This window comes from Phyllobates terribilis, unplaced genomic scaffold (genome assembly GCF_046119375.1).
Source record: "Phyllobates terribilis strain yellow unplaced genomic scaffold, ASM4611937v1 Scaffold_3__8_contigs__length_932513732, whole genome shotgun sequence".
In the NCBI taxonomy this organism is placed as follows: Eukaryota; Metazoa; Chordata; class Amphibia; order Anura; family Dendrobatidae; genus Phyllobates; species Phyllobates terribilis.
The window spans coordinates 67,748,739-67,774,414 of NW_027362763.1; the positions used below are offsets into that span (position 1 = coordinate 67,748,739).

At 45.1% G+C, this 25,676-nt stretch overlaps 1 protein-coding gene across 3 annotated transcripts in view; it reads right to left on the bottom strand.

Moving 5' to 3' along the window:
- Window positions 1-25,676, bottom strand: part of LOC141258817 (cytochrome P450 2K4-like) — an 87,652-nt gene that overhangs the window by 22,929 nt on the left and 39,047 nt on the right. For all 3 annotated transcript variants that reach the window (XM_073673972.1, XM_073673973.1, XM_073673971.1), the window contains one exon: window positions 24,067-24,243. In XM_073673972.1, the coding sequence (XP_073530073.1) occupies window positions 24,067-24,243 (177 nt within the window). The remainder of the gene's footprint in view (window positions 1-24,066; window positions 24,244-25,676) is intronic.

The following is a 25,676-nucleotide window of genomic DNA, read 5'->3' on the forward strand; positions in this document are numbered from 1 at the left end:
AGACCCTGACTACTCATATACAGCTCAGCTAACCCAGCTTGATCAAACAAAACAATATTTATCAAGGGTAACCACTGATACTTGTGGAGTCTGGCCTGTGTCTCTGATTAGCCCCAAGACACATACCATCTGCTCTGCTCTCCAGCAGTCTGACTAAGGTGAATGCCTAGCCTGCTCTGGTGCTTAGCTCTCCAGGGGCCCTAATCAAGACCTATAAAGCTATTATTTAACCCAGTCCTACCTGGGTTTGCTGCAACCTGATGGGGCTGTTGAGATTCCTGAGAGTTAGTTCATTGAAAATGGACTCTAGAAGAACTGCTAGTAAATCTGCAGTTCCAGATTGCTATATAGTAGTATAGGCGTTTAAGGAGGTATACAATCAGGTTCCAATTCACATGAAACATCAAATTTCCTGAGAATAGTTCTTGGCATAAAATGAGGATTTAGGCTTTTGTGTCCTTCTATTCAAATGTTAATGAGCCTTAAGGCTTTATGGAGGATTATAGTAGTAAGGACAACTCTCATATCGAAGGAAGAGGCATTGACAATAGTTTACCTCAACTATTTTGAGATTATTGGCAGATCCATCGAGTGCTGCAGAACTCACTGGGCAGTGAGTAAGAGTTGTGGTCTCCCAAGGTAGAATAAGGAGTCCTGCTAAATGTCAAAATTAATAAGCAGTCTGGCCACAACTCTGAACAAGGCAATTGCTGTTAATAACTCTAATCTCCTACATTCCAGTAGTAGCATGGTCATGGGTACACTCCGGTGGGCTGCTTCTAAAGACCCGGTTCCTCTAACCTAAAGAAGCTTTAGGCAGTATATAAGAAAGCTCCATTCATCTATACATGGCCACCATGTAAAGGTCTTGTCATACAATAGAGTAGCTTTATCTTACATGAACTATTATGGAGGCACTCTGCCAAGATCCCTAATGACACTTATGTCTAATCAGTTCAGATGGCGAAGTCTCACCTTTTATCTTTAACAGCACCTCATATAAAGAGGAAGAGAATTGCAAGTGGACCTTTTTAGCCGTAGACTACTGGAACAGTGTCCAACCTTCATTGAATAAGCAAGGAATGTGAAAGTGAGCTTTGGATCTAGGCCCATTTTCAGTCCAAAGATGGCACCCTGGGATATGAATCCAGTGCTTATGGCTGTAACAAGCCTTCGCTTGAACCCATGGATTCAGGGTCTTCACAATAAAGACTATTATCCCGGTGGCCCTGACTTCCGCATGGTAAGTTAGTGACATTCAAGCTTTTTCGGTTAATCCTTTGTTTATACAGATCCTAGAAGATGGGTCCGTTCCGGAGCTACTTTATCTTCCGAAGATAGTTTCCAATTTCCATAGAAGTCAGTAAATTGTGCACCCTACTTTCTGTGCTAATCTGGGGAATCCCTGGCAGTACAATAAGAAAGCGGATGTCCCCATCAAGCATTATGTAAGGTTGCGATTCAGTCTTCACCTTGCACCTTCTATAGACACTATAGGCTTGATCTGGGATCCTCTGCTGTCCTTTACTTTAGGAAAACTGTTCTACAGGCTGTGCTCCCACCCTAACTTTAAAGTTTTTTTCTCTGTAAATCTCTTGTTGTAGGTGCTGTCATGGGTGACAGGATAACACTAAATTACTTACCGGTAATGTGTTTTTCCTGAACCCATGACAGCACCCTTATATTCCCTCCCATCACTGGTAGAAGTTGATAACTTCATTTCCTTCATGGTGTTTTATTCACGTGGTGTGTAGAAGGAAAAATCATGGGATATATAACTATTAAGTAGTATCCTCTTATGCTCTGTAAACAACTGAGGTGGTGGAGAGGCGCCACCCTTTTATTCTGTAGGTTTCCTGTCCTGGAAGGGCGGATCCCCTCTCTCGTTGTAGGTGCTGTCTTGGGTTCAGGAAAAACACATAACCGGTAAGTAATTTAGTGTTTACACGTTATCTGCACACTTTGCAAGAAAAAACTCAGTTGAGGGAAAAAGTGTAATAATTTGACTACTACATGCATGAACCTTCACATGCGCACACAACCTGTGTTACGCTAGGCATCTCACTGCGCTAAAATGCAGACCAGCGGACCAAAACCATCAGCTGTCCCATCACCCGCATCTGCTGCTTCTTCCGCCTCCGCTGTTGCCGTGCTAAGTATTGGCACTCAGGTCTCCCACCGCAAAACTTCTGGTTCTCTCCCCGCTCCAGTCAGGCTGAGTGAGAGCCCATCAGCTGTAATGGCAGCAGATATGCCAACTGTGTTTGTTTCACCGAGCACACCACATGTTTCTCAATCCACCACAACATCTGCGCCTGCTCCTCATTCACAGTCCAGCATTTTGTCTGTTTCACCCTACTCCGCCCTCTCAGCACCGCAGCCAGCCCTCGGTCCCGCATTTGTGGTCACGTAAAAGATAGTTTTGTCATGTGTAGGATGAAACAAAGAGGTTGAACTCCACAGATACAGACGGTTTCCGAAAGCTGATGGCTGTCACAGTTCCCCAGTACCAGTTGCCCAGTCACCATTACTTCTCTAAGAAAGCTGTGCCTGTGCTACACCAGCATAACGCAGACATCACCCATTCCTTGACTAAATCTTTATCTGCCAGGGTGCATTTCACTACAGACACCTGGATGAGTAAGCATGGCCAAGGGTATTACATCTCACTGACTGTGTGACTCTGGTGGCTATGGGGACAGGCGGGGAAGGGGCTCAGGCTCAGTTTCCGCAATGGCTGTCTCCGCTGAACCTGGAGCGAGGGAAGGCCGTGTGCAATAATGGTGCGAACCTGCTGGCGGCCCTACGCCTAGGCAAACTCAGACGTGCCTTGCATGCATGTCTCACGCCCTCAACCTGGTGGTACAGCAATTTCTCCGCCACTATCCCTGCCTGGATGAGCTGTTTCAGAAGGTGCGGAAGCTGTGTGCTCACTAGAGATGAGCGTTGTTCGACTCGAATTGTTCGCCAATTTCAAATTCGAGCTGTTTTGGGCGGTGTTCGAGCCGTTCGGCGAACACGAACGATTTGAGAAAAATTTGGCTGTTCGAGGTTATGTTCGATAACTGTCCGTGAACCAAAATCATAACTGGATTTTTTCTCAGTAATGATGAAAATTAATGTTAATACGCAGTTTGAGTGTACAGCGGGGCGGGGGGAGGGGCAGGGGATGGATCTCTGCAGGAATAATGAAGATCTCCATTTTTTTTTCTCTTTCCCGCATTTACAGTGGGGAGGTGCAATCTGTCAGCCTATCAGCAGCGCACACACGGAGCGAACTGCTTTTTTTCACACAAGCAAGGGCATGTGTCATTGGCAGTGTATGTCACATGTCCTTGCCCTATAAGACCAAGCCATTTTCCCCGTCGCCACCATTTTCTCACTGCTGCAGCTGCATGTTAGACGGCACCGCTGTTGCTGTGTGCGCTATACCTTGTTAATTTCAAGCCAATTTTCGCACAAATCTACAGATAGCTTGGGAGTAGGGAATAGTTGTGATTGCAGTCCTTTTAAGGACTAGGTTACAGCATTTCCTACGACTTTTATCAGGCAGGTCTGTGCTCTTAAATAGATAGATTGTGGGAGTAAAGACTAATTGTAATTGCAGTCCTTTTCAGGACTAGGTTACATCAGTTCCTATCAGTTTTTGCCAGGCAGGTCTGTGCCAGTGCTGTGCAAGTTTTTTTCACAGCATTTGGCTGAATCTAGCAAAGCTAATCCTTTTTGGCCTATTGCAGAGTGTGTTAGTCAGTGGAGTAACCTATCTGTGTTGCAAGATATACCACCTGTGTATAGAATACCAATTTTTTTACTGCACCTAGTGAAGTAAAATCTTTTGGGCATAGCATCATTCTATTAGTCCATCTATACTGACCTCCATCAGGTTGCAAATTGAATATAATTAATTTCTGCATCTAGCTCTGAAAAAATATTTGGCCTTCTAGCAGTGTGTGGGACTTGTTCTATTAGTCCATCTATACTGACCTCCATCAGGTTGCAAACTGAATATATTTTTTTTCTGCATCTAGCTCTGAAAAAATATTGGGCTTGTAGCTGTGTGTGGGACTTGTTCTATTAATCCATCTATACAGACCTCCATCAGGTTGCAAACTGAATATAATTTTTTTCTGCATCTACCTCTGAAAAAATATTTGGGCTTCTAGCAGTGTGTGGGACTTTCTCTATTAGTCCATCTATACAGACCTCCATCAGGTTGCAAACTGAATATAATTTTTTTCTGCATCTACCTCTGAAAAAATATTTGGCCTTCTAGCAGTGTGTGGGACTTTCTCTATTAGTCCATCTATACTGACCTCCATCAGGTTGCAAATTCAAAATAACTTTTTGTCTGCATCTAGCTCTGAAAAAATATTTGGCCTTCTAGCAGTGTGTGGGACTTTCTCTATTAGTCCATCTATACTGACCTCCATCAGGTTGCAAATTAAAAATAATTTTTATCTGCATCTACCTCTGAAAAATTATTTGGGCTTCTAGCTGTGTGTGGGACTTGTTCTATTAGTCCATCTATACTGACCTCCATCAGGTTGCAAATTCAAAATAATTTTTTGTCTGCATCTAGCTCTGAAAAAATAATTGGCCTTCTAGCAGTGTGTGGGACTTTCTCTATTAGTCCATCTATACTGACCTCCATCAGGTTGCAAACTGAATATATTTTTTTTCTGCATCTACCTCTGAAAAAATATTTGGCCTTCTAGCAGTGTGTGGGACTTTCTCTATTAGTCCATCTATACTGACCTCCATCAGGTTGCAAACTGAATATAATTTTTTTCTGCATCTAGCTCTGAAAAAATATTTGGCCTTCTAGCAGTGTGTGGGACTTTCTCTATTAGTCCATCTATACTGACCTCCATCAGGTTGCAAATTAAAAATAATTTTTTGTCTGCATCTAGCTCTGAAAAACTATTTGGCCTTCTAGCAGTGTGTTGGACTTTCTCTATTAGTCCATCTATACTGACCTCCATCAGGTTGCAAACTGAATATATTTTTTTTCTGCATCTACCTCTGAAAAAATATTGGGCTTGTAGCTGTGTGTGGGACTTGTTCTATTAATCCATCTATACAGACCTCCATCAGGTTGCAAACTGAATATAATTTTTTTCTGCATCTAGCTCTGAAAAAATATTTGGCCTTCAAGCAGTGTGTGGGACTTTCTCTATTAGTCCATCTATACTGACCTCCATCAGGTTGCAAATTAAAAATAATTTTTAACTGCATCTAGCTCTGAAAAAATATTTGGCCTTCTAGCAGTGTGTGGGACTTTCTCTATTAGTCCATCTATACTGACCTCCATCAGGTTGCAAATTAAAATTAATTTTAACTGCATCTACCTCTGAAAAAATATTTGGGCTTCTAGCTGTGTGTGGGACTTGTTCTATTAGTCCATCTATACTGACCTCCATCAGGTTGCAAACTGAATATAATTTTTTTCTGCATCTAGCTCTGAAAAAATATTTGGCCTTCTAGCAGTGTGTGGGACTTTCTCTATTAGTCCATCTATACTGACCTCCATCAGGTTGCAAATTAAAAATAATTTTTATCTGCATCTAGCTCTGAAAAAATATTTGGCCTTCTAGCAGTGTGTGGGACTTTCTCTATTAGTCCAACTATACTGACCTCCATCAGGTTCAAATTAAAAATATTTTTTATCTGCATCTACCTCTGAAAAAATATTTGGGCTTCTAGCAGTGTGTGGAACTTTATCTATTAGTCCATCTATACTGACCTCCATCAGGTTGCAAACTAAATATATATTTTTTTCTGCATCTACCTCTGAAAAAATATTGGGCTTGTAGCTGTGTGTGGGACTTGTTCTATTAATCCATCTATACAGACCTCCATCAGGTTGCAAACTGAATATAATTTTTTTCTGCATCTAGCTCTGAAAAAATATTTGGCCTTCTAGCAGTGTGTGGGACTTTCTCTATTAGTCCATCTATACTGACCTCCATCAGGTTGCAAATTAAAAATAATTTTTTGTATGCATCTAGCTCTGAAAAACTATTTGGCCTTCTAGCAGTGTGTGGGACTTTCTCTATTAGTCCATCTATACTGACCTCCATCAGGTTGCAAACTAAATATATATTTTTTTCTGCATCTACCTCTGAAAAAATATTGGGCTTGTAGCTTTGTGTGGGACTTGTTCTATTAATCCATCTATACAGACCTCCATCAGGTTGCAAACTGAATATAATTTTTTACAGCATCTACCTCTGAAAAAATATTTGGCCTTCTAGCAGTGTGTGGGACTTTCTCTATTAGTCCATCTATACTGACCTCCATCTGGTTGCAAATGAAAAATAATTTTTATCTGCATCTACCTCTGAAAAAATATTTGGGCTTCTAGCTGTGTGTGGGACTTGTTCTATTAGTCCATCTATACTGACCTCCATCAGGTTGCAAATTGAATATAATTTTTTTCTGCTTCTAACCCAGCCAATAGTTTTGGCCTAATACCACAGTTTGGCCACTCAGCTCTGCTCGGTTCCCATCCATTGTTTTTTTGTGCAAACAACTCCAGAGTTGTGAATTAATTAACCACCAAAATGAGTGGAAAAAGGCCTGCTGCTGGTGGAAAGGGGAATAGGCGTGTTGGGAAGGGGAAAAAAGGTTGTGTCCGTGGGGTAGGTGTTAAAGCAACAGTAACATCTGCAGAAGAAAGACCATCTTCCAGCCAAACTAAAATGTCTACTTCTTTTAGCGGACAATGTGATAAGATCCCTTTCTTACGGCCACGCCAATCGCTACAAATTCCAGATGAGGCACAAAAACAGTAGGTGCTTCAACGGATATCAAGTGCTCCTTTAAGTGGGCTCTCCTCCACATCAACTTCAACATCACAAATACTCCAGTCCTCAAAGGTGTCACCCCAATCGCACTTGCTTCCTCACAGCTCCCAAATCTCCAGCTGCCCATCTGAGTATGAGGTAGAACAGATGGTTGAGTCTGCAGAGCTGTTTACTCATACTATAGCTTGGGAATCAGAGGTCGACTCCAGTGCTTCTGTGAATCCAGACGAGGAAATGATCTGCACTGATGCCCAGAATCTTTATGAGTCGGATCCAGGACCAGACGCAGAAGGTTCTGACCATAATGTAGACCCTCATTCCCAAACTGTAACTCCTGTTGGTGGAGACAATGAGGAAGACGATGATGAGACTCAAATACCTGATTTGAGCGACAACTTCAGTTTTTTGTCAGGGCACGAACAGGTTGGCTCTGAGGACGACGGGTGTGATAACGCACAGGGTGATGATGATGAGGTTGGAGATCCCACGTGCTGTCAACCCACAGTCAGCCAAGAGATGAGGTCAGCAGAGGAGGTGGAGGAAGATGCTAGTGACGACGAGGTCAGGTTGCGCCTTTCTGGACAGAGACGTAGTACTGGAAGCACGTCAACAACTGCATCCTCAAACACAACTCTGCCTCTCACCACAAGTCGTGGTGGCTCTTCAGGTCGCATGGGTGCTAAGCCTTGCATAGCCTGGGCATTTTTTCAGATCGATAAAGATGACCCAACTCGTGTTATCTGTAACATTTGTCAGCAAAAGCTAAGTAGAGGCTAAAAATACATAGTTTGAGTACTTCATGCATGAACCGGCACATGGACATGAAGCATAAGTTGCAGTGGGAAGCTCAGTGTGCTACAATGCGGCCTAGCCGGCCGGGCCAACCACCGTCTGCCATATCTTGTGCATCCGCGGCCTCTTCATCCTCTGTGACTGGGGGGACAGCAGTCACACCTGTTTTGGGGCGCAGACCTGCCACCTCTTTACCCGCAACAGCCAGCGTGATTGGCAGGTCATCATTTTCTTTGGAGGTGGTAACACCAGCTGGTGTTGAGCGCTGTCCGACATCGATAGCACCACCTTTGGATCAAGGCAACCTAACATGTCCGCCTGCATCTTCCTCACAGACTGGCAGTTTGCCGGGGACACCCTTATCAACCCCGTCTAAGCACAATAGCCAGCCCTCGGTCCCTCAGATGTGGACAAGTAAAAGACCATTTCCTCCTAGCCATGAGAAAGCTAAGAGGTTGAATTTCACCATCTGCAAGTTCTTGGCTACAGAAATGCTGCCTTTCCGCCTGGTGGACACAGAGGATTTTCGAGACCTTATGTCCGTCGCAGTGCCCCAGTACCAGATGCCCAGTCGGCACTACTTCTCAAAGAAAGGTGTGCCTGCGCTCCACCAGCATGTCGCACACAACATCACCGCTTCTTTGAGAAACTCTGTGTGTGACAGGGTGCATTTCACCACAGACACTTGGACGAGTAGGCATGGACAGGGGCGTTACATGTCGCTGACTGGGCACTGGGTAACTATGGTGACAGCAGGACAAGGGGCTGCTGTCCAAGTCTTGCCGTCCCCACGAGTTGTGCGTCAATCCTCTTTATGTCAAAGTTCCTCCACTGCTTCTGCCTCCTCAACCTCCTCTCGGTCTTCCACCTGCACCCAAAGCCTGTCTGGTCATGCCACAAGCTTTCTAACTGCGCAGAAGGGATCCTGCACACCTCCTTACTATGCTGGCAGTAGGGCTCAACGTCATCAGGCGGTTTTTACTTTGAAATGTCTGGGAAATGTGAGTCACACAGCTGAGGAGTTGTGGTCAGCTCTGGAGAACCAATTTCATGAATGGTTGTCTCCACTGGACCTGAAACCAGGGAAGGCCGTGTGCGACAATGCTGCAAACCTGGGTGCGGCCCTTCGCCGGGGCAATGTCACACACGTGCCTTGTATGGCTCACGTGTTGAACCTGGTTGTCCAGCAATTTTTAGCCCACTATCCCAGACAAGATGGCCTTCTGCAGAGGGCACGGTCGCTGTGTGCTCACTTCCGCCGTTCGCATCCCGCAGCTCAGCGACTTACATCTCTACAGAAGTCGTTGGGCCTGCCACTTCACCGGCTAAAATGCGATGTGCCTACCCGGTGAAATTCAACTCTGCACATGTTGCAGCGACTGTGGCAGCACCGACAAGCCCTGGTGCAATACGTTATGACGTATAGCCTGGGCTAACGAGATCCAGAGGTGGGGCAAATCACGCTGGAGGAGTGGTCTCAGATCAAGGACCTATGCACCCTTCTGCACAGTTTTGAAATGGCGACGAAGATGTTTAGTGCTGACGATGCCATTATCAGCATGACTATTCCGGTGATTTACATGCTGGAGCACATGTTAAACAGAATTCGGAGTCAGGTGGTGGCACAAGAGGAGGTGGAGGAAGTAGAGGAGGAGGAGTTGTATGCGGAAGGGCTAACATCTGCAAGGTCCAGACGGTCGGCAGCACCAAGGCGGCAGGCATGTGAGGGTGGGGGAGATGATTTTACCAGGGCGCATGGTAGCAGCCAAACTAGTGAGGAAGGTGCAGGAGCCCAGGAAGAAGTGGAGGACGAACTGATGGAAGACTCATCAGATGAGGGAGACCTTGATCACATTTCTGTTGTGCGAGGTTGGGGGGAGAGGACAGAGGAAGGAAGCATGATTGTTACCTCGCCACCAACACAACAGGGACTTGGTGCTCCTGGATGCGCAACACACATGAGTGCCTTCTTGCTGCACTACCTGCAACATGACCCTCGAATTGTGAGAATTAGAAATAATTCTGACTACTGGGTTGCCACACTGTTAGATCCCCGGTACAAAAGTAAATTTGCCGAAATTATTCCTGCCATAGAAAGGGATGCACGCATGCAGGAGTATCAGCAGAGACTGTTGCAGAATCTTACATGTGCTTTTCCACAAAACACCAGTGGTGCACGTAGTGAATCTCACAGTTCCAACTTGCCAACCGTGGGACCGTCAAGTGTTCAGCACTCAAACCGTAACAGAACCACAGTATCTGCTGGTAACATCAATTTTGCGGAATCATTTCACCACTTTTTTAGCCCATCCTTTGCAAGGCCACAGGAGACAAGAAGTCTGACACATAGTCAACTACTAGAGACGATGGTACAGGAGTATCTCCAAGTAAACATTGAAGCCATGACTGTGTCACTGGACCCTTGCTCTTTTTGGGCTTCCAATCTGGATAAATGGCCGGAGCTAGCCACTTACGCCTTGGAGATCTTGTCATGCCCCGCAGCCAGCGTTCTGTCTGAACGTGTGTTCAGCGCTGCTGGTGGTGTGCTGACAGATAAGCGCACGCGGCTCTCCACTGATAATGTAGACAGACTCACGTTCATAAAGATGAACAAATCATGGACCTGAAACGACTTTTCTACCCCTGTGTCATCCTGGGGAGAGTAAAAGCTTGATGATTGGTTAAAATCACCCTACCAACCGTTTTAAGCTTTCAAATTACAAATCATGTTTATCTGTATCTTGGCTGGAAAATTATTTGGGCTTTGTAGCAGTGTGCAGCACTGATCCTATTAGGCCATCTATACTAAGCTCCACCAGATTTAAAATTAATAATAATTTTTAGCTGCATCTAGCCCGGAAAATAATTTTGGGGCTCCGAGATGCGCAAGACACATAAGTGCCTTCTTGCTGCACTACCTGCAACATGACCCTCATATTGTCAGAATTCAAAGTAATCATGACTACTGGGTTGCCACACTCTTAGATCCCCCAAACTTTTCGATCAACCTTTTCATTTTAATAAAGACCAAAAAAATGGTCATTTTTGAAATTATAAGCATTAGCAGGTTATTAGAAACTGAAATCAAACAGTTTTCAACTCAAAACTTTATTCTAGGTGATGTTACATTTTCACATAGGACCCCTTGTTCGAAAGGAGCTTCTGAACTCTCTCATCCATTGAATTTGTCAGGTTTTGGATGGTTTCTGCTTCAATTGTTTTGCATGAGGACAGAATACCCTCCCAGAGCTGTTGCTTAGATGTGAACTGCCTCCCGCCATCATAGACACTCCTTTTGATGATGCTCCAGAGGTTCTGAATGGGGTAGAGGTCAGGGGAGCATGGGGGTCACACCATAAGTTTGTCCCCTTTTATGCCCATATCAGCCAGAGATGCAGATGTTTTATGTGCAGCATGAGATGGTGCATTATCATGCAAAAAAATGATCTTGCTGTGAAATACACGGTTCTTCTTCTTGAACCATGGCAGTAAGTGCTGTTTGAGAAAATCCACATACATTATGGAGTTCATCTTTAGCGCCTTCAGGGATCCTAAAGGGGCCGACAATCTCTCTCCCCATGATTCCAGCCCAAAACATTACTCCACCTCCTCCTTGTTGGCGCTGTAGCCGTGTTTGCGTGGGGTGTCCATCAACCAGCCATCCTCCACTCCATCCATCTGGACCATCGAGCGCTGCACGGCACTCATCCGTGAACAAAGCAGTTTTGAAATCAGTCTTCATGTAATGTTTAGCCCACTGGAGCCGTTTCTGCTTGTGTGAAGTGGATAGAGGAGGTCGACAGGATGGCGTATGCACAGCTGCAAACCTCTGAAGGACCCTGCATCTTGTTGTTCGGGGGACGTTGGAGGCACCAGCAGCTTCAAAAACTTGTCTGCTGCTATGACAAGGCTTTTTTGCCGCTGCTCTTTTAACCTGACGTAATTGCCTGTAGGAAAGAGTCCTCAATTTGCCCTTATCAGCACGCACACGTGTGTACTGTGAATCAGCTACATACTTCTTGATTGCCAAGACACTTCATCCTGATCATCGCACAATGTTGATTGTAGTCATGCCTTGACCTAAACACTCCACAATTTGTTGCTTCTCAGCAGCCGACACATCCTTTTTCTTTCCCATTTTGGCAGAAAATGTAGGCTGCTTAATAATGTGAGACAGCCTTCTTAAGTAGTCTTGCCTTTCATTGGACACACCTGCCAAACTAATTAGCACAGGTGTCTGCAATTGCTTACAGTGATATAAAGAGCCCTGACACACATCACCATCAATGAGTTTAACTGACAAACAAACAAATTCTTCCCTTATCACTCCTAAACACTTTTTGCATAATAATTTGGAACACAGTGTACATGTGCTTTTCCACAAAACACCAGTGGTTCACGTAGTGAATCTTACAGTTCTAACTTGCCAACCGTGGTCTGTATGGAGTTGTTCAATAAAGGGCCCAAAATTAAGATAACATAGATGGGAGAGGTCTCTATGAATAGGAATTCCTAAGTATTTGATACCCTGTGAGGGCCAGGCAAAGGGAAAGTTGGACTGGATGGAATCCTATATGGATTTGGGGAGGGAGACATCGAGGGCCTCAGACTTCGCTGCATTGATTTTAAAATTTGACCATGTAACAAAGTGATCTATTTCAGCCATAACAGCATGGATGGATATATGTGATTGAGTGATATATACTAGGACATCATCAGCAAATAGAGAGCACTTGTACTCGGTGCCTCCCACCTCAATCCACCTAATATTGGGGTTATGGCGAATTGATGAGAGCAGGTGCTCCGTCACTAGGATGTATAGGAGAGGGGACAGAGGACATCCCTGCCTTGTCCCATTGGTGATTGTTAAAGGTGATGAAAATGTTCTGATGCACCCCCTGGGCCTTGGGACACCCGGAGCCGGACCCTTTTTGGTGGATGCTGGTGGTTGTAGTCTTCGTGGAGGCGACCCGGTTCCGTGGCTCAGGGTGGTCAAACCAGTGGCGGAACTATTTATGTGGTTTCGATGTTTAAATGTCCGACTACGCCACCCGTGGATTGCGGTCAGAGTGAACCGCCGCTGCAGGGCAGACCGCTGAGGCTGGTGTTGTGGGTGCAGCAGAGCGTAGCATAACTCCCCACGGGAGGAGTATAGCCTCAGGGCAGTGTATGCGGAGGATGGGGGTGATGGTGCAGGGCAGCAGCAGTAACGACACGGAGTCAGTGATGCAGTCCAGGGCCTTTACTCACAGTTCTTATTATCCAGACCACGTCTGCAGGTAACGGCTGCCCACGTCGTACTGTGCTCACCAGGTGAGGGGCTCAGACAACTCCCAGATAACTTTGGAGCGCTTCACAGGACCCCCTTTGTGTGTCCTTTGTCTGGCCTTTCTTACCAACCCTTCTGTCCGGCTGCCTCGGGCCTCCTCTTGGTAAACTTGGCGCCAGTTTCCCTGACCCTATGTGGTGCCTTCCTAGCGGGTGTAGCGAGAGGCTGCACCACATAAAATGTCACAGCCTCCGGTTTCTAGCTGAGGGTCGTTTCCTGCCTCCACTAGTTTCGGGGACCGGTCTCCCCCTTTGGCCTGACCCCTCCACGCAGGTGGATTCGGGCGTGCGGTGGCGACTCGCCCGTCCGCACCCCTGGGATCCCTTCACTCCTCATTCCTGGAGCCTTCTCCGCTCCTCTTCCTTCCTTCTCCCTCTTCCAGGCCTGGGCCTCTGTTACTAGGCCCGCCTCCGGAGCAGAGCTCATGCAGAGCCCCTGCTCCCTGCCACTTCTGCTCAGACTTCTCTGCACTGAACTAAGATGGTGCCCACCTTTGATACTCCCTTCTCAATGCACCCAGGAACTGCTTCCTCCCTGCTCCTGCACTACAGGGTTCCCCTTCCTCATTTTTCCCTCCCCCCACTCCAGCCAGGGACAGGGACTGTCGTGCCCATCTCAGAGGCATATTGGTCGCCCTGCCCCACGGCAATGTGGTGTAATGCATGCAGGTGTCGGGTCCTGATCCACACTCCATCCTTACCTGAGAGTGAGATATCACACCTCTTTGTGAGGTGCAATACCTCTGTAGCAACCGAGCCCTCAGGGTGCTACAGTTCCATTTATCTTCAGCCTAGGTGACGTATTGTGATACAGGGCCGTGATTTTGGCTATAAAAGGGTCCCCTAGACCCCTACCCCAAGCTTTTTAAGAGAATCATATATGGCGTGCCAGGAGACTCTATGGAATGCTTTCTCAGCATCCAACGAGAGTATCTAATTACAAATTTTTAACTGCATCTAGCCCAGGAAATACTTTGTGCCTAGTAGCAGTGTCTGCTAGTCAGCGGATTATCCCGGCTGTTAAGCAAGCTACACCACCTGTAGTTTGGACACTTAATTTTTTGAAAGGAAATGCTTCGGGACCACGGGATACTCAGTGAAGAGCATCAGGAGGCACCCCAAGGCATAGGGGCTGGGACTGGCAGTAGGATGCCTTGCGGTGGACAGCCGAGCTCGATCCTTATAAAAGCTTTTTAACTGCAGCAGCTTTAGTGGACGCTACTGGAGCTGGAATTACGCGGCTGCTGGCATGAGACTTGCCCTCCAATTGATCCTTGTAAATGGATTTAAAGTGTATTCATTCAAATTAGAGAGACAATTTAAATTAAAAAGCTTAGAGCTGCCTCCACCACAGGGGGGCTCGCTCGACCCACCAGCGGACAGGCACCAGTATTGGGAGAGGGGGGCGGGCCGTCAGGGTTCACCACGGCTCTGGCACAAACCCGGCGACACGGAGGTGGCATGGGCAGGAGCGGACTGAACGTGTCGGCTTCTCACTTTTTGGATTTTAGAAGGGCATGACATGCCTATATCTGTGTCTCCCCCTCCTTTTACTCCTCCACTTCTTTTCTTTTCGCATGACTATATGTACTTGTCACTTTTCCATGTGTTAGTTGTGTCTTCTGAGCAGTTTGTCAGCTTTTGGACACCTTTGAAGGTGTTTTCTATGTGTTTCTATGTGTTTTTGTTTGCCTGCCATTGGTTTTAATGGTGTTCGAAGGTGTTCGACGAACAGTTCGACGAACAGTTCGGCGAACACACGGGTGTTCGACGAACCGAGCCAAACTCGAACACTACGGGGGTGGCTCAACACTAGTGCTCACTTCCAATGTTCGCATCCCTCATTTCATCAAGTTGCATCGATGCAGAGGTCTTTCTTCATGCCAGTTTACAGGTTTATATGTGATGTGCTGACGCGTTTGAATTTCACTCTGCACAGGTTGCAGCGACTGTGGCAGCAGCAATGAGCCATGATTCAGTATGCCATGTACTCGAGGGGGTTTGGCAATACCAGACATACTGTTAGTGAAGGTGCAAGAGCCGAGGAACAAATGGAGAAGGAAGAGGTGATGGGCGAGCAACAGTCAGAAGATGAAGAGACTAATCATCCCCTCTTTTGAGCGTGGTTGGCAGGAGAAAACGGGGAAAACCAGCATCATTGTTACCCAGCCACCAACACAGCATGGGCTTGAACCTCAGGAACGAGCCCAATATATGAGTGCTTTTTTGATGCACTATCGGCAACATGATCCCCGTATAGTTAAGATTCAAAATAATGCTGACTACTGGGTTGCCACTCTGTTAGATCCATGTTTTAAAAGTAAAATTTTGCCAGCCGCTTCCCACCCTGGAAAGGGACACACTTATGTTGGAGTATGGAAACAAGCTTTTAAGCAACCTTAATAGAGCTCCCTCCCCAAGATAGGAGTGAGGCACACAGTGTGCATCGCAGCTGTAATCTTTCAACCTCCGACACGTCAGTTAGTCAACGCCAAAACATTAGCCGCAGCAGCAGCAGAGTAAGTGGCAGAAACAACTTCTGTGAGTCACACACATTTTAGACCAGCTCAAGAACCAGCACAACAGAGTACAATTCTGACAGGTGGAGATTGACTGGAGAGGATGTTGGAGGACTATCTAGAGCTCAATACAAATACCATCAGTGAGGATTTTGACCCTTTTACATTTTGGTCTTGGATGAATGTCCTGAGCGCGCCTGTCACGCCTTGGAGGTTTTATCATGCCCGATAGCCAGCGGTCTTTCAGAATGTGTATTCAGCTGCTGGTGGTTTGCTGATGGATAAGCGCACCTGGCTGTGCCATGAAAGTGTTGACTGCCTAACATTCATCAAGATTAACAAGTCATGGATCTCAAAGGACTTTTGCACCCCAATTGCAGACTGTATAGAGTAGGCGATGTTGTAGTTTTTAGCGTGCTGCATTGATCTCACGGAATTGCAGTCTTTGATATGGCTTCTGTGCCTGCTCTTGCTGCTGCAGGTTTTAGGCCCTAATTTTGGGAAATGTGAAAAATCCTGATTAGGTCTCCATCCATTGGGTTGGCTGTAGTGGGAGAGGTTTGGGTCTCCATTAAACTACTTGTAGTCTGATGAAATTGATGCCACTTCGGTGATATTAGGCCCTCATTTAGGGAAATGTGAACACTCCTGGTTAGGTCTCCATCTTCTGTGTTGGCTGCACAGGAAGAGGTGTGGGTCTTATTTACACTATTTCTACTGTAGTGAAATTGCTTACACTTTTCTGGCTTCTGCCACTAATTTTTGGAAGATTGGAGAGTCCTGATTGGGTCTCCATCCATCCATTGAGTTGGCTGTAGTCAGAGCAGACTGCACATCAGCTTAAAATTGTTTGGGGCAGATATTCTTCTCCACACAGGAGGATAAAAAAAAAAAGTTGGGTCCAAGCAGCTTCCTGACCCTCGACTGTTCTGTGCTGTCATGGCAAGAAGAAGAGGAGGGTGATAGGGTGAGGAATGGGATAACACATTGGATGATGGGGTTGTAGATCCCACTTGGTGTGAACCCAGATGCACGCAGCTGCATAGCTCATATGAGGAGGTGGAGGAGGAAGATGATGAGGTTACATTGCATCCTTAGGCACAACCATGGCAGTGACCAGCAGCGGTCACGGGTCTGCAGCTCGCAGGGGTGGCAAGGGTTAGCTAGCCTGTGCCTTTGAGACCGCAAAGGATGAGCCAGCTCACATTGTCTGCAAACTTTGTGACAAACTCAGTAGAGGGAAAAAGTGTAATAATTTGACTACTACATGTATGAACCTTTACATTCACAAACAACATGTGTTACTCTGGCAATCTTACTGCGATAAAATGCAGACCAGCGGACTTCAACTGCTATCTGCTTCCCCATCAACAGCATCCACTGCTTCTTCCTCCTCCGTTACCATGCCAAGTATTGGCACGCAGGTCTCCCACTGCAGAACCTCTGCTTCTTTACCTGCTCCAGTCAGGCTGAGTGAGAGCCCGTCAGCTGTAACGGAAGCAGACAGGCATGCTGTGTTTGTTTCATCGAGCACACCACATCTTTCTCAATCCACCCTAACATGTCCCCCTGCACCTCACTCACGAATCAGAAGTTTGTCCGGTTCGCTGTACTCCTCTCTCTCTCAGCACCGCAGTCAGCCCTCGGTCCCACATTTGTGGTTACGTAAAAGATTCTTTCATCCTACACATGAAAAAGCTAAAGAAGGGGAAATCCACCGTCTCCAAACTATTGGCCACGGAAATGGTGGTGTCAGGCTCTAATTTTTAGAACTGTGAGCACTCCTGTCTGATAACCGGTAACCTGGAGGAAACTCCCACAAACATTGGGAGAACATAACAACTACTTGCAGTTGTTGTCCTCCATCATCATAAAGGAGTTAGCTCGTTGTCTAGGAGACAGACCACCGCTGCGGGCTACCTTGTGAACATTGTGTTGAAGCTTGCAAGATGTCACAGGTTTACCATGACAGAGGAGCCAGAAGACCGCAGCATCTGATTCCTCCCACTCCTACAGTCATTAGAAAGAAGCCTTTCGCCTTCATATTAATTGGTGCAGGGGTTATTCTGCTCAGCTGTGTGCTCCTGAAAACTAAACATGATTTAGGCTCTTGACAGATTTGTCCCATGCATCTTCCCTACTGTGATAACGCTGTAGCCAAACAGACTGTCGCCTACCGAGGAAACCATGAAAAGGAAGCTGAAGACCCACTTCTTGTGACAAGCGTACAATCTTTGGTCCGCCTCGCTCCAGCATACCGCTGCACGACTAGCTGTACCCTGACCTACTGTATCCTCACCCATCCCTTGTAGATTATTTGAGCACCCTCGCAGACAGGGTCCTCTCTCCCCTTGTACCAGTCGATGAGTCAACGACAGTGACTCCTTTTCACATGTAAAGTGCCACGGATTAAATGTCGTTGTAATAGTAATAATTATGGCACTTGTACTCTGGGTCAATTGATGGCACTTTCCAGGTGTCTACCCCTAATTTGATGTGTTTGGGCAGCTTTTGGGCCAGTTTTAAGGTGTTGTAAATGTGTTTTTTTGTCCCCCCTTTGAATCCTATAGCATTCGGTTACGTTAGACTCATAAAACGGCGAATATCGCAAATTCGGCGATCGTAATCCAAATCGAATATAGAAACATTCGCTTATCTCCCATCACCATATAAATGGAAGGTAATTTGGTTGTAGCCAACAACCTGTTTTATTAAGCACTACACCGATAATCTTTTCATGCTTTTTGAAATAAAAAAAAATGGTACAAATATTATCCCTCATAGTCTTATGTGATCTGGTAAACCGTTCTGTAGTTACCAATAAGACCAGGAGAATGAATTAAATATTCGGCACAGAGGTCTACTAAAAATTCACCTGAATAGCCCTGTAGTCCACGCCAAATATAGATAACAATGCATTTTATAAACCATGCATTAAGAGGCAAGCAAATTAGGATTTCCCCTTCTTGTGTTACTGTGTTTTGATTGTGTAGCAACTCACTCAAGCAAATAGCTATCACTAAAAACTGCTTTTGACCCTACCGACTCCTGTACACAGGGGTGGATTAAGAGTAGCAAGGGCCCCGGGCAGTTTAGAAGGCGCACACACACACACCTGATGTATCACATGTCACATGATCCCCTGTGATAGATCATGTGATAGTTCACGTGAAATTAATTTGGCACAATATTAATTATAATAATTTTTTTTAGGCTGTGCGCCCACTATGCGTTTTTTAAGCAATTCCGCTGCAGAAAGGCTTAAAAAATGCTTGATAGAAGGTCTGCCATGTTCCCCAATGATAATCCACATGCTGCGGAAATTTCCACTGCGGATTATCATTTCGGAAAAATCCACAGCATTACCAATTATTTTGCGGAAGCTCGGCGTTTTCGCCGCCATTGACTTGCATTGGAACGCATGTAATCCGCATCACTGCATCTGTACATGCGGATTCCATGCGTTTCAATGTGCGGATGGTACCCGGGTTTGGAGAAGAGGAGACTCTCCTCCGGACCCGGGTACCATAGAACGTGTAAAAAAAAGAATCAAGTAAAAAATAAATATTATACTTACCTTCTGATGGCTCCAGGTGTCTTTTATCCGATGCATGCGTCCTGGCTTGCCGGCAGCTCACGATGGTCGGAAAAGGATCTGCCATGACATCATTTAGTCATGTGATGGGTCACGCGACCGCTGACGTCGGCAGGCCATCAGAAGGAAAGTATATATTTATTTTTTATTTTTTACCATTCTTTTATGATCACACTATATAAATCCATGCCGGTAGCATGGATTTGTATAGTGTGACCAAGTTGTCAAGCACTTTCCAAGTGATGCTAAAATCGCTTGGAAAAGCGCTTTATAACCCGCATGCAGAAATGCATGTGAAGAACGCTTCACTTCCGCTTGTCCCTGGCAGAAAAAATGCATGTAATATCCGCTTGCATTTATTCTGCCAGGGAGATGCAGAAACGCTCAAAAAAATCCAGAGCATTTCTGCATCGTAGGCACAAAGCATTACATTAATTGTATGACTCAATATTGAGCACACGTAGCCATCTATACATGGCGGGAGGCCGCAAGGCGCCATCTATACACAGCGGGAGGCTGCACGGTACCATCAATACACAGCAGGAGGCCACACAGCGCCATCCACACACAGCGGGAGGCCACATGTAGCCATCTATACACAGCGGGAGGCCGCACGTAGCCATCTATATACAGCGGCAGGCCGCACGTAGCCATCTATACACAGCAGGAGGCCATATGTAGCCATCTATACATAGCGGGAGGCCACACGTAGCCATCTATACACAGCAGGAGGCCGCACGGCGCCATCTATACACAGCGGGAGGCCGCACGGCGCACCCCCCAGAGACAGCGCGAGACCGCACACAGTCACGCACACACAAACATATACAGACATATATATACACGCATAAACACATTTGAAACACAAAAACACATATAAACAGACATCACACATTTATATCTGCCTACACACACACACACTCACTCAATCACACATACACGCACACTCACTCAGTCACACACAGACACTCTCACACACAGTCACACCATCCCCCGGCTCGGCTCCAGTCCTCCTGCTTCTTTCCGGTGCAGCACTGCAGGCCGGACGCGCACTGCGTGACGTCACAGCTAGAAGACACGGCTGCGCACAGGGCCGTGTCTCCTAGCAATGACGCTGCTGGGCCAGCACACGGAAGTTAACAGCTGCAGTGCTGGCCCGGCCAGAGAAGAAGCAGCGTCCCTGCTCCGCTGCTGTGGGAGCGATCCGGGGGCCCCCCGCCACTGTCTGCCAGTATGTGCCGCGGCGCCGCACATATAATGAGGGCAATCTGGCCATATACACTCCGGAGCCACGGGCTCCCAGGAGGCCCGAAGCCCCGGGTGGTAGCCCAGATTGCCCTCATTATAATCCGCCTATGCCTGTACACACTTGAGATCCTGACCCTAAGTTCCTAGTGGCTACTGCATGAACTGAGATAGCCCCAACCACAGACTAGACAATGACAACTCGGACCTATACCGCCTAAGAGGCCATCAAGCCCTTCACGTACCTCCTAAAGAACCAGAGGGCAGAGCAGAGAGCAAATTACCCACAGAAGGGAGAGAGTGTGCTGAAAAACAAAAGAACCCAGAGTGAGTAAAACAAACCACAAAATACAAAAAGGAATTAAATATGCACTATTGGAAAATAAGCTACCTACTTCCAAAAGAAGCAAAAGATAGATGCAGGGTAAAGAACATAAACAGCAAAGAGATAAAACCTAGCTGGTCTTTCACCGACTGGCTTAAGCTACAGCAGTATGGCTTGACATCCAAAAGATACCATCAGCAGGAAATATGAGCAGGGGGAAGGAATTTAAAGCCACACCCAAAAGGTGATAGGGCAGACAAACGAGTAAATGAAAACTCCTGTGACCCTAAAAAGAAAGCAACAAGGATAACAGAAACAAAGCACCCGGAGAAAAGATGTGGCTCAGTAGGCAGAGAAGCAGACTACAAATCACAGGATCAAGGGTTCAAACACATGACACCGTCCATCCTATGAAATTTTCATGTTTTCTTTATTTAACATGAAGTCCAGACCACGTAAAATGTGGATTCGGGTTTAAGTCCAGTTTTAAATATGTTACAGATAGAGGAGCAATGAAAAGAGGGGGATATACAAGTGCTAAGTTGCCCTGATAGAAATGAATATATACGTGCACTGGGGAAAAAGTAATTTAGTCAGCCACCAATTGTGCAAGTTCTCCCTCTTTAAAAGGATGAGAGAGGCCTGTAATTGACATCATAGGTAGACCTCAACTATGAGAGACAAAATGAGAAAACAAATCCTGAAAATCTCATTGTCTGATTTGTAATGAATTTTTTTCAAATTTTTTGTGGAAAATAAGTATTTGGTCAATTACTAACAAGCAAGATTTTTGGCTCTCACAGACCTGTAGCTTCTTCAAGAGGCTCCTCTGTCCTCCACTCATTATCTGTAGTACTGGCACCTTTTGAACTTGTTATCAGTATAAAAGACACCAGTCCACAACCACAAACAGTCACACTCCAAACTCCACTATGGTGAAGACCAAAGAGCTGTTGAAGGACACCAGAAACAAAACTATAGCCCAGCACCAGGCTGAGAAGACTGAATCTGCAATAAGCAAGCACCTTCATATGAAGAAATCAACTGTGGGAGCAATAATTAGAAAATGGAAGACATACAAGACCACTGATAATTTCTCTCGATCTGGAGCTCCACACAAGATCTCACCCCGTGGGGTCATAATGATCTCAAGAACAGTGAGCAAAAATTTCAGAACCACACAGGGGGACCTAGTGAATGACTTGCAGAGAGCTGGGACTAACGTTACACAGGCTACCATCAGTAACACTACGCTGCCAGGGACTTAGATCCTGCAGAGCCAGACGTGTCCCCCTGCTTAAGCCATTACATGTCCGGTCCCGTCTGAAGTTTGCTACAGAGCATTTGGATGATCCAGAAGAGTATTGGGAGAATGTCATATGGTCAGATGAAACCAAAGTAGAACTGTTTGGTAGAAACACAACTCGTCGTGTTTGTAGGAGAAAGAATGCCGAGTTGCATACAAAGAACACCATACCTACTGTGAAGCATGGGGGTGGCAACATCATGCTTTGCGGCTGTTTCTCTCCTAAGGGAACGGGATGACTGATCCGTGTACATGAAAAAATGAATCGGGCCATGTATCATGAGATTTTGAGTGCAAACTTCCTTCCATCAGCAAGGGCATTGAAGATGAAACGTGGCTGTGTCTTTCATCATGACAATGATCCCAAACACACTGCCAGGGCAACAAAGGAGTGGCTTCGGAAGAAGCATTTCAAGGTCCTGGAGTGGCCTAGCCAGTCTCCAGATCTAAACCCTATAGAAAACCTTTGGAGGGAGTTGAAAGTCCGTGTTGCCCAGCGACAGCCCCAAAACATCACTGCTCTAGAGGAGATGTGCATGGAGGGATGGGCCAACATACCAGCAACAGTGTGTGCCAACCATGTGAAGACTTACAAAAAACGTTTCAACTCTGTCATTGCCAACAAAGGATATATAACAAAGTATTGAGATGAACTTTTGTAATTGACAAAATACTTATTTTCCACCAAAATTTGAAAAAAAATTCTTTACAAATCAGACAATGTTATTTTCAGGATTTGTTTTCTCATTTTGTCTCTCAAAGTTGAGGTCTACATATGATGTCAGTTACAGGCGCCTCTCATCTTTTTAAGTGCACAATTGGTGGCTGGCTAAATACTTTTTTTCCCCACTGTAATCAAGATCATTAGGGCAACTTAGGATTTGTATATCCCCCTTTTTTCATTCCTCCTCTGCTATCTTTAACATATTACGGATAGGGCATAATATTGTTTCTAAGGGACACAGATGTTGAGAGGGGGCGCCACGCAACATAAATTAGGGCGCCAACCTCTACTGCCAGGAAAGGAAAGATGGCAGGGTTAACCAGGGACCTGTAAAGCCTGTGTTGTGCTCTCCGATTATATGTTGAATATTCTATATTACTTTATTTACCTGCCATTCAAGTGCTCCTTGAATATATGAAACCCTTATTACACTATCTGCACTTATTGGATGCGTTAGCCACTTGTATGTTTTATAAAATTTGTGAGTCCTATATGCTTTCTAAATAAAATTAAGTGAATTTTTAAAAAAGTTATGGTATGTATGTATGTACACACACGAAAATAAGTACTTTTGTGCCCATCCTAGCACAAGAATTCTATGCAGAGTCCTGCAGAGGAACTTTGCTCCAGTTGATGCACTAATCTATTCCAAAAATGAGGATGATGGTAAAGCAAATTCTAGTTATGGAAGCAAATACATTTTTGCTTGAGTTTTTTACACTGTGTCCCTCCCTGTCTAAAGGCCCAAACTTGTGCATGGTCCTAACAAGGAAACTTACCCTAGTTGGTGCCCAAAAACTCATTATGTACATTTAAAATGAGGTTAGTGACAAATAAAATGTTAGTAATATAAGTTCATTAATGGTTTGAACTTTTTTTTGTCTTTTGTGCCCAGACCTGATAAGGGGTCCAATCCTGTGCAGGGTCCTACGGGAAGTTTTCACCTGTTGATTCTCACAAGTTTGTTACAATTTTTTTTTATAACATATATAAATATAATATAATATATATATATGATGCTGGTAAAGAAAATAGCAGTCCCAATTGCTATCGCGCTTTTACCCATTAAGGCATCAATCGCGTTATGTATTAGCATGTATTATAATGTGAATAATGACCTGCGTCTTTTGAAAAAATTGTGTTGTCTGAATTGTAACGTATAGTGTTACAAGATAATGTTTTGTAAGGAAGTTCGGCTCAGCAATAGCAGGGTCAGAAGAAGTTAATGTTTGGGACCAGCCCATAGTGGAAAGGGTTAGTGTTAGGGAGAGTGACTGCTTCCTGTTAGGAACTCAGATAGACTTTGGAGTGTGAAGTGATCAGAGCTACCTTAAAGCGTAACCCTGAGTGCATCAAGTAGATTTTCTCATCTCTGAATATAAAAAACAAGTGAAGGCTTACATCTCATATGTGAATTATAAGTTACCTCGAGTTGTTTTATCAAAAAGGCATCAATGAAGTTCTCCTGGTGATTTACGTCAAACCGACTCTTCTGTCTAGTGAAAGTTTCCATTATAAAATCATCTACCTCTGAATTGTTTTTAAAAATTATCCTATGAGCGCCTGGTAGCCAACCAATTAACTTTGGATACATGTTGTACAACTGGAAGAAGAAAAAACAAAGGATGAATCACAAATAGCAAAAACAACTAAAATGAAGGGTATTGATTAGAGATGAGTAACTCTCCTGAATGTGTCGGGCAGATTTGCTCAAACACGGCATTCAGATTCAAAAACAGACCCAATCGAATTTGCTTGTATTGCCAATAGGAAAGAATTAAAAACACAAGAAAAACACCAGCTTTCTTCACTAGTTTCTAAGCCTCCTCCACTGCTACTCTATCCATGCCAGTCTTCTGTTCTTATGGACTACTACTCTTCCGTCATTCTGGCACGCGAGCTCATGATGTTCAACGCCACCTCAAATCACAGGTGTTAAATTAGTCACAAAAACCAGAATAGAGGAAGAAAGGCAGCAAGAAAAGGAAGCTCAAAATCAGAAGACCGACATGGAGATCCACAGAGCTTCTGCAGTGGAGGAAGGGGCGTAAAAAAAATGGTGAGGAAATATTGCCTAAAAATACCGCAACATCACACCCAACTGGATAATATTTTGCTTGACTCAATTGAAACTAATCACAAAAATGTCAAAATTGGGCATTGATTTGTTTAGGATCAATTCACTCATCTCTAGTAGGGATGGGTCTATTTCCTTCTCTGCGTGATGATTAATTTCTTACAATTCCACGTTGGAACTCTATGTAATCCAGTGATGCAAATCTTGTCTATAGATACACAATTAAATAAATATTCTCATTGCAGGCAGCCACCACTAGGGGGAATGGAAGCACTCACTGCATATGGATTTGCTGTTGAGCAGAATGTGTATTTGGTATTCACCAAGCTCCTGAGACCCCTCTAGAGGATGCTGCAGGGGGACTAAAAATACCTCCTAAAAAAGGAAAAAAAAGCATTTTGGTACCTCCACTAAATATCGAGAGAATTTTATTGGGGTCAGTGGGTTATGCTAGAATATATGTGTTAGTCTCAACACAGTCAACAGGTTAACATACTGTAGCTCTGTAGCTTTATTATATGTCAGGAAATAAAACTCAGCTCTGCTACAATCTGTTTCAAAGGACAATGCTGTTACTTCCTATTTGACTACTGTAGCCCGTGATTGGCTTCAGTGTACACATGGGACAAAATAACACCATAAGGGGCCGGCTTGTATAGAAATAAAAAGTCAGCCAAAAGCTATGGAAATATCAGAGGTGAGGATAGTTTTTTTTTTTTTTCTACTTTTAAAACTTTGGAGAAAAAAAATATTAAATAATTTTTAGATTTTTCTGTTGATCTACAGGTAATTGGTTACAAAACCCTCAACAAATGCAATAAAGTCCAACAGATAATCAGAAGCATATCTGACGCGCCCCCTGGGCCTGTGCTGCTGCTGCTGTGCAGGGGGAATACCCGGAGCCGGATCGCTGGGGGTTGTAGTTCTCCGTGGCGGTGACCCGGTCCGTGCCCAGGGTG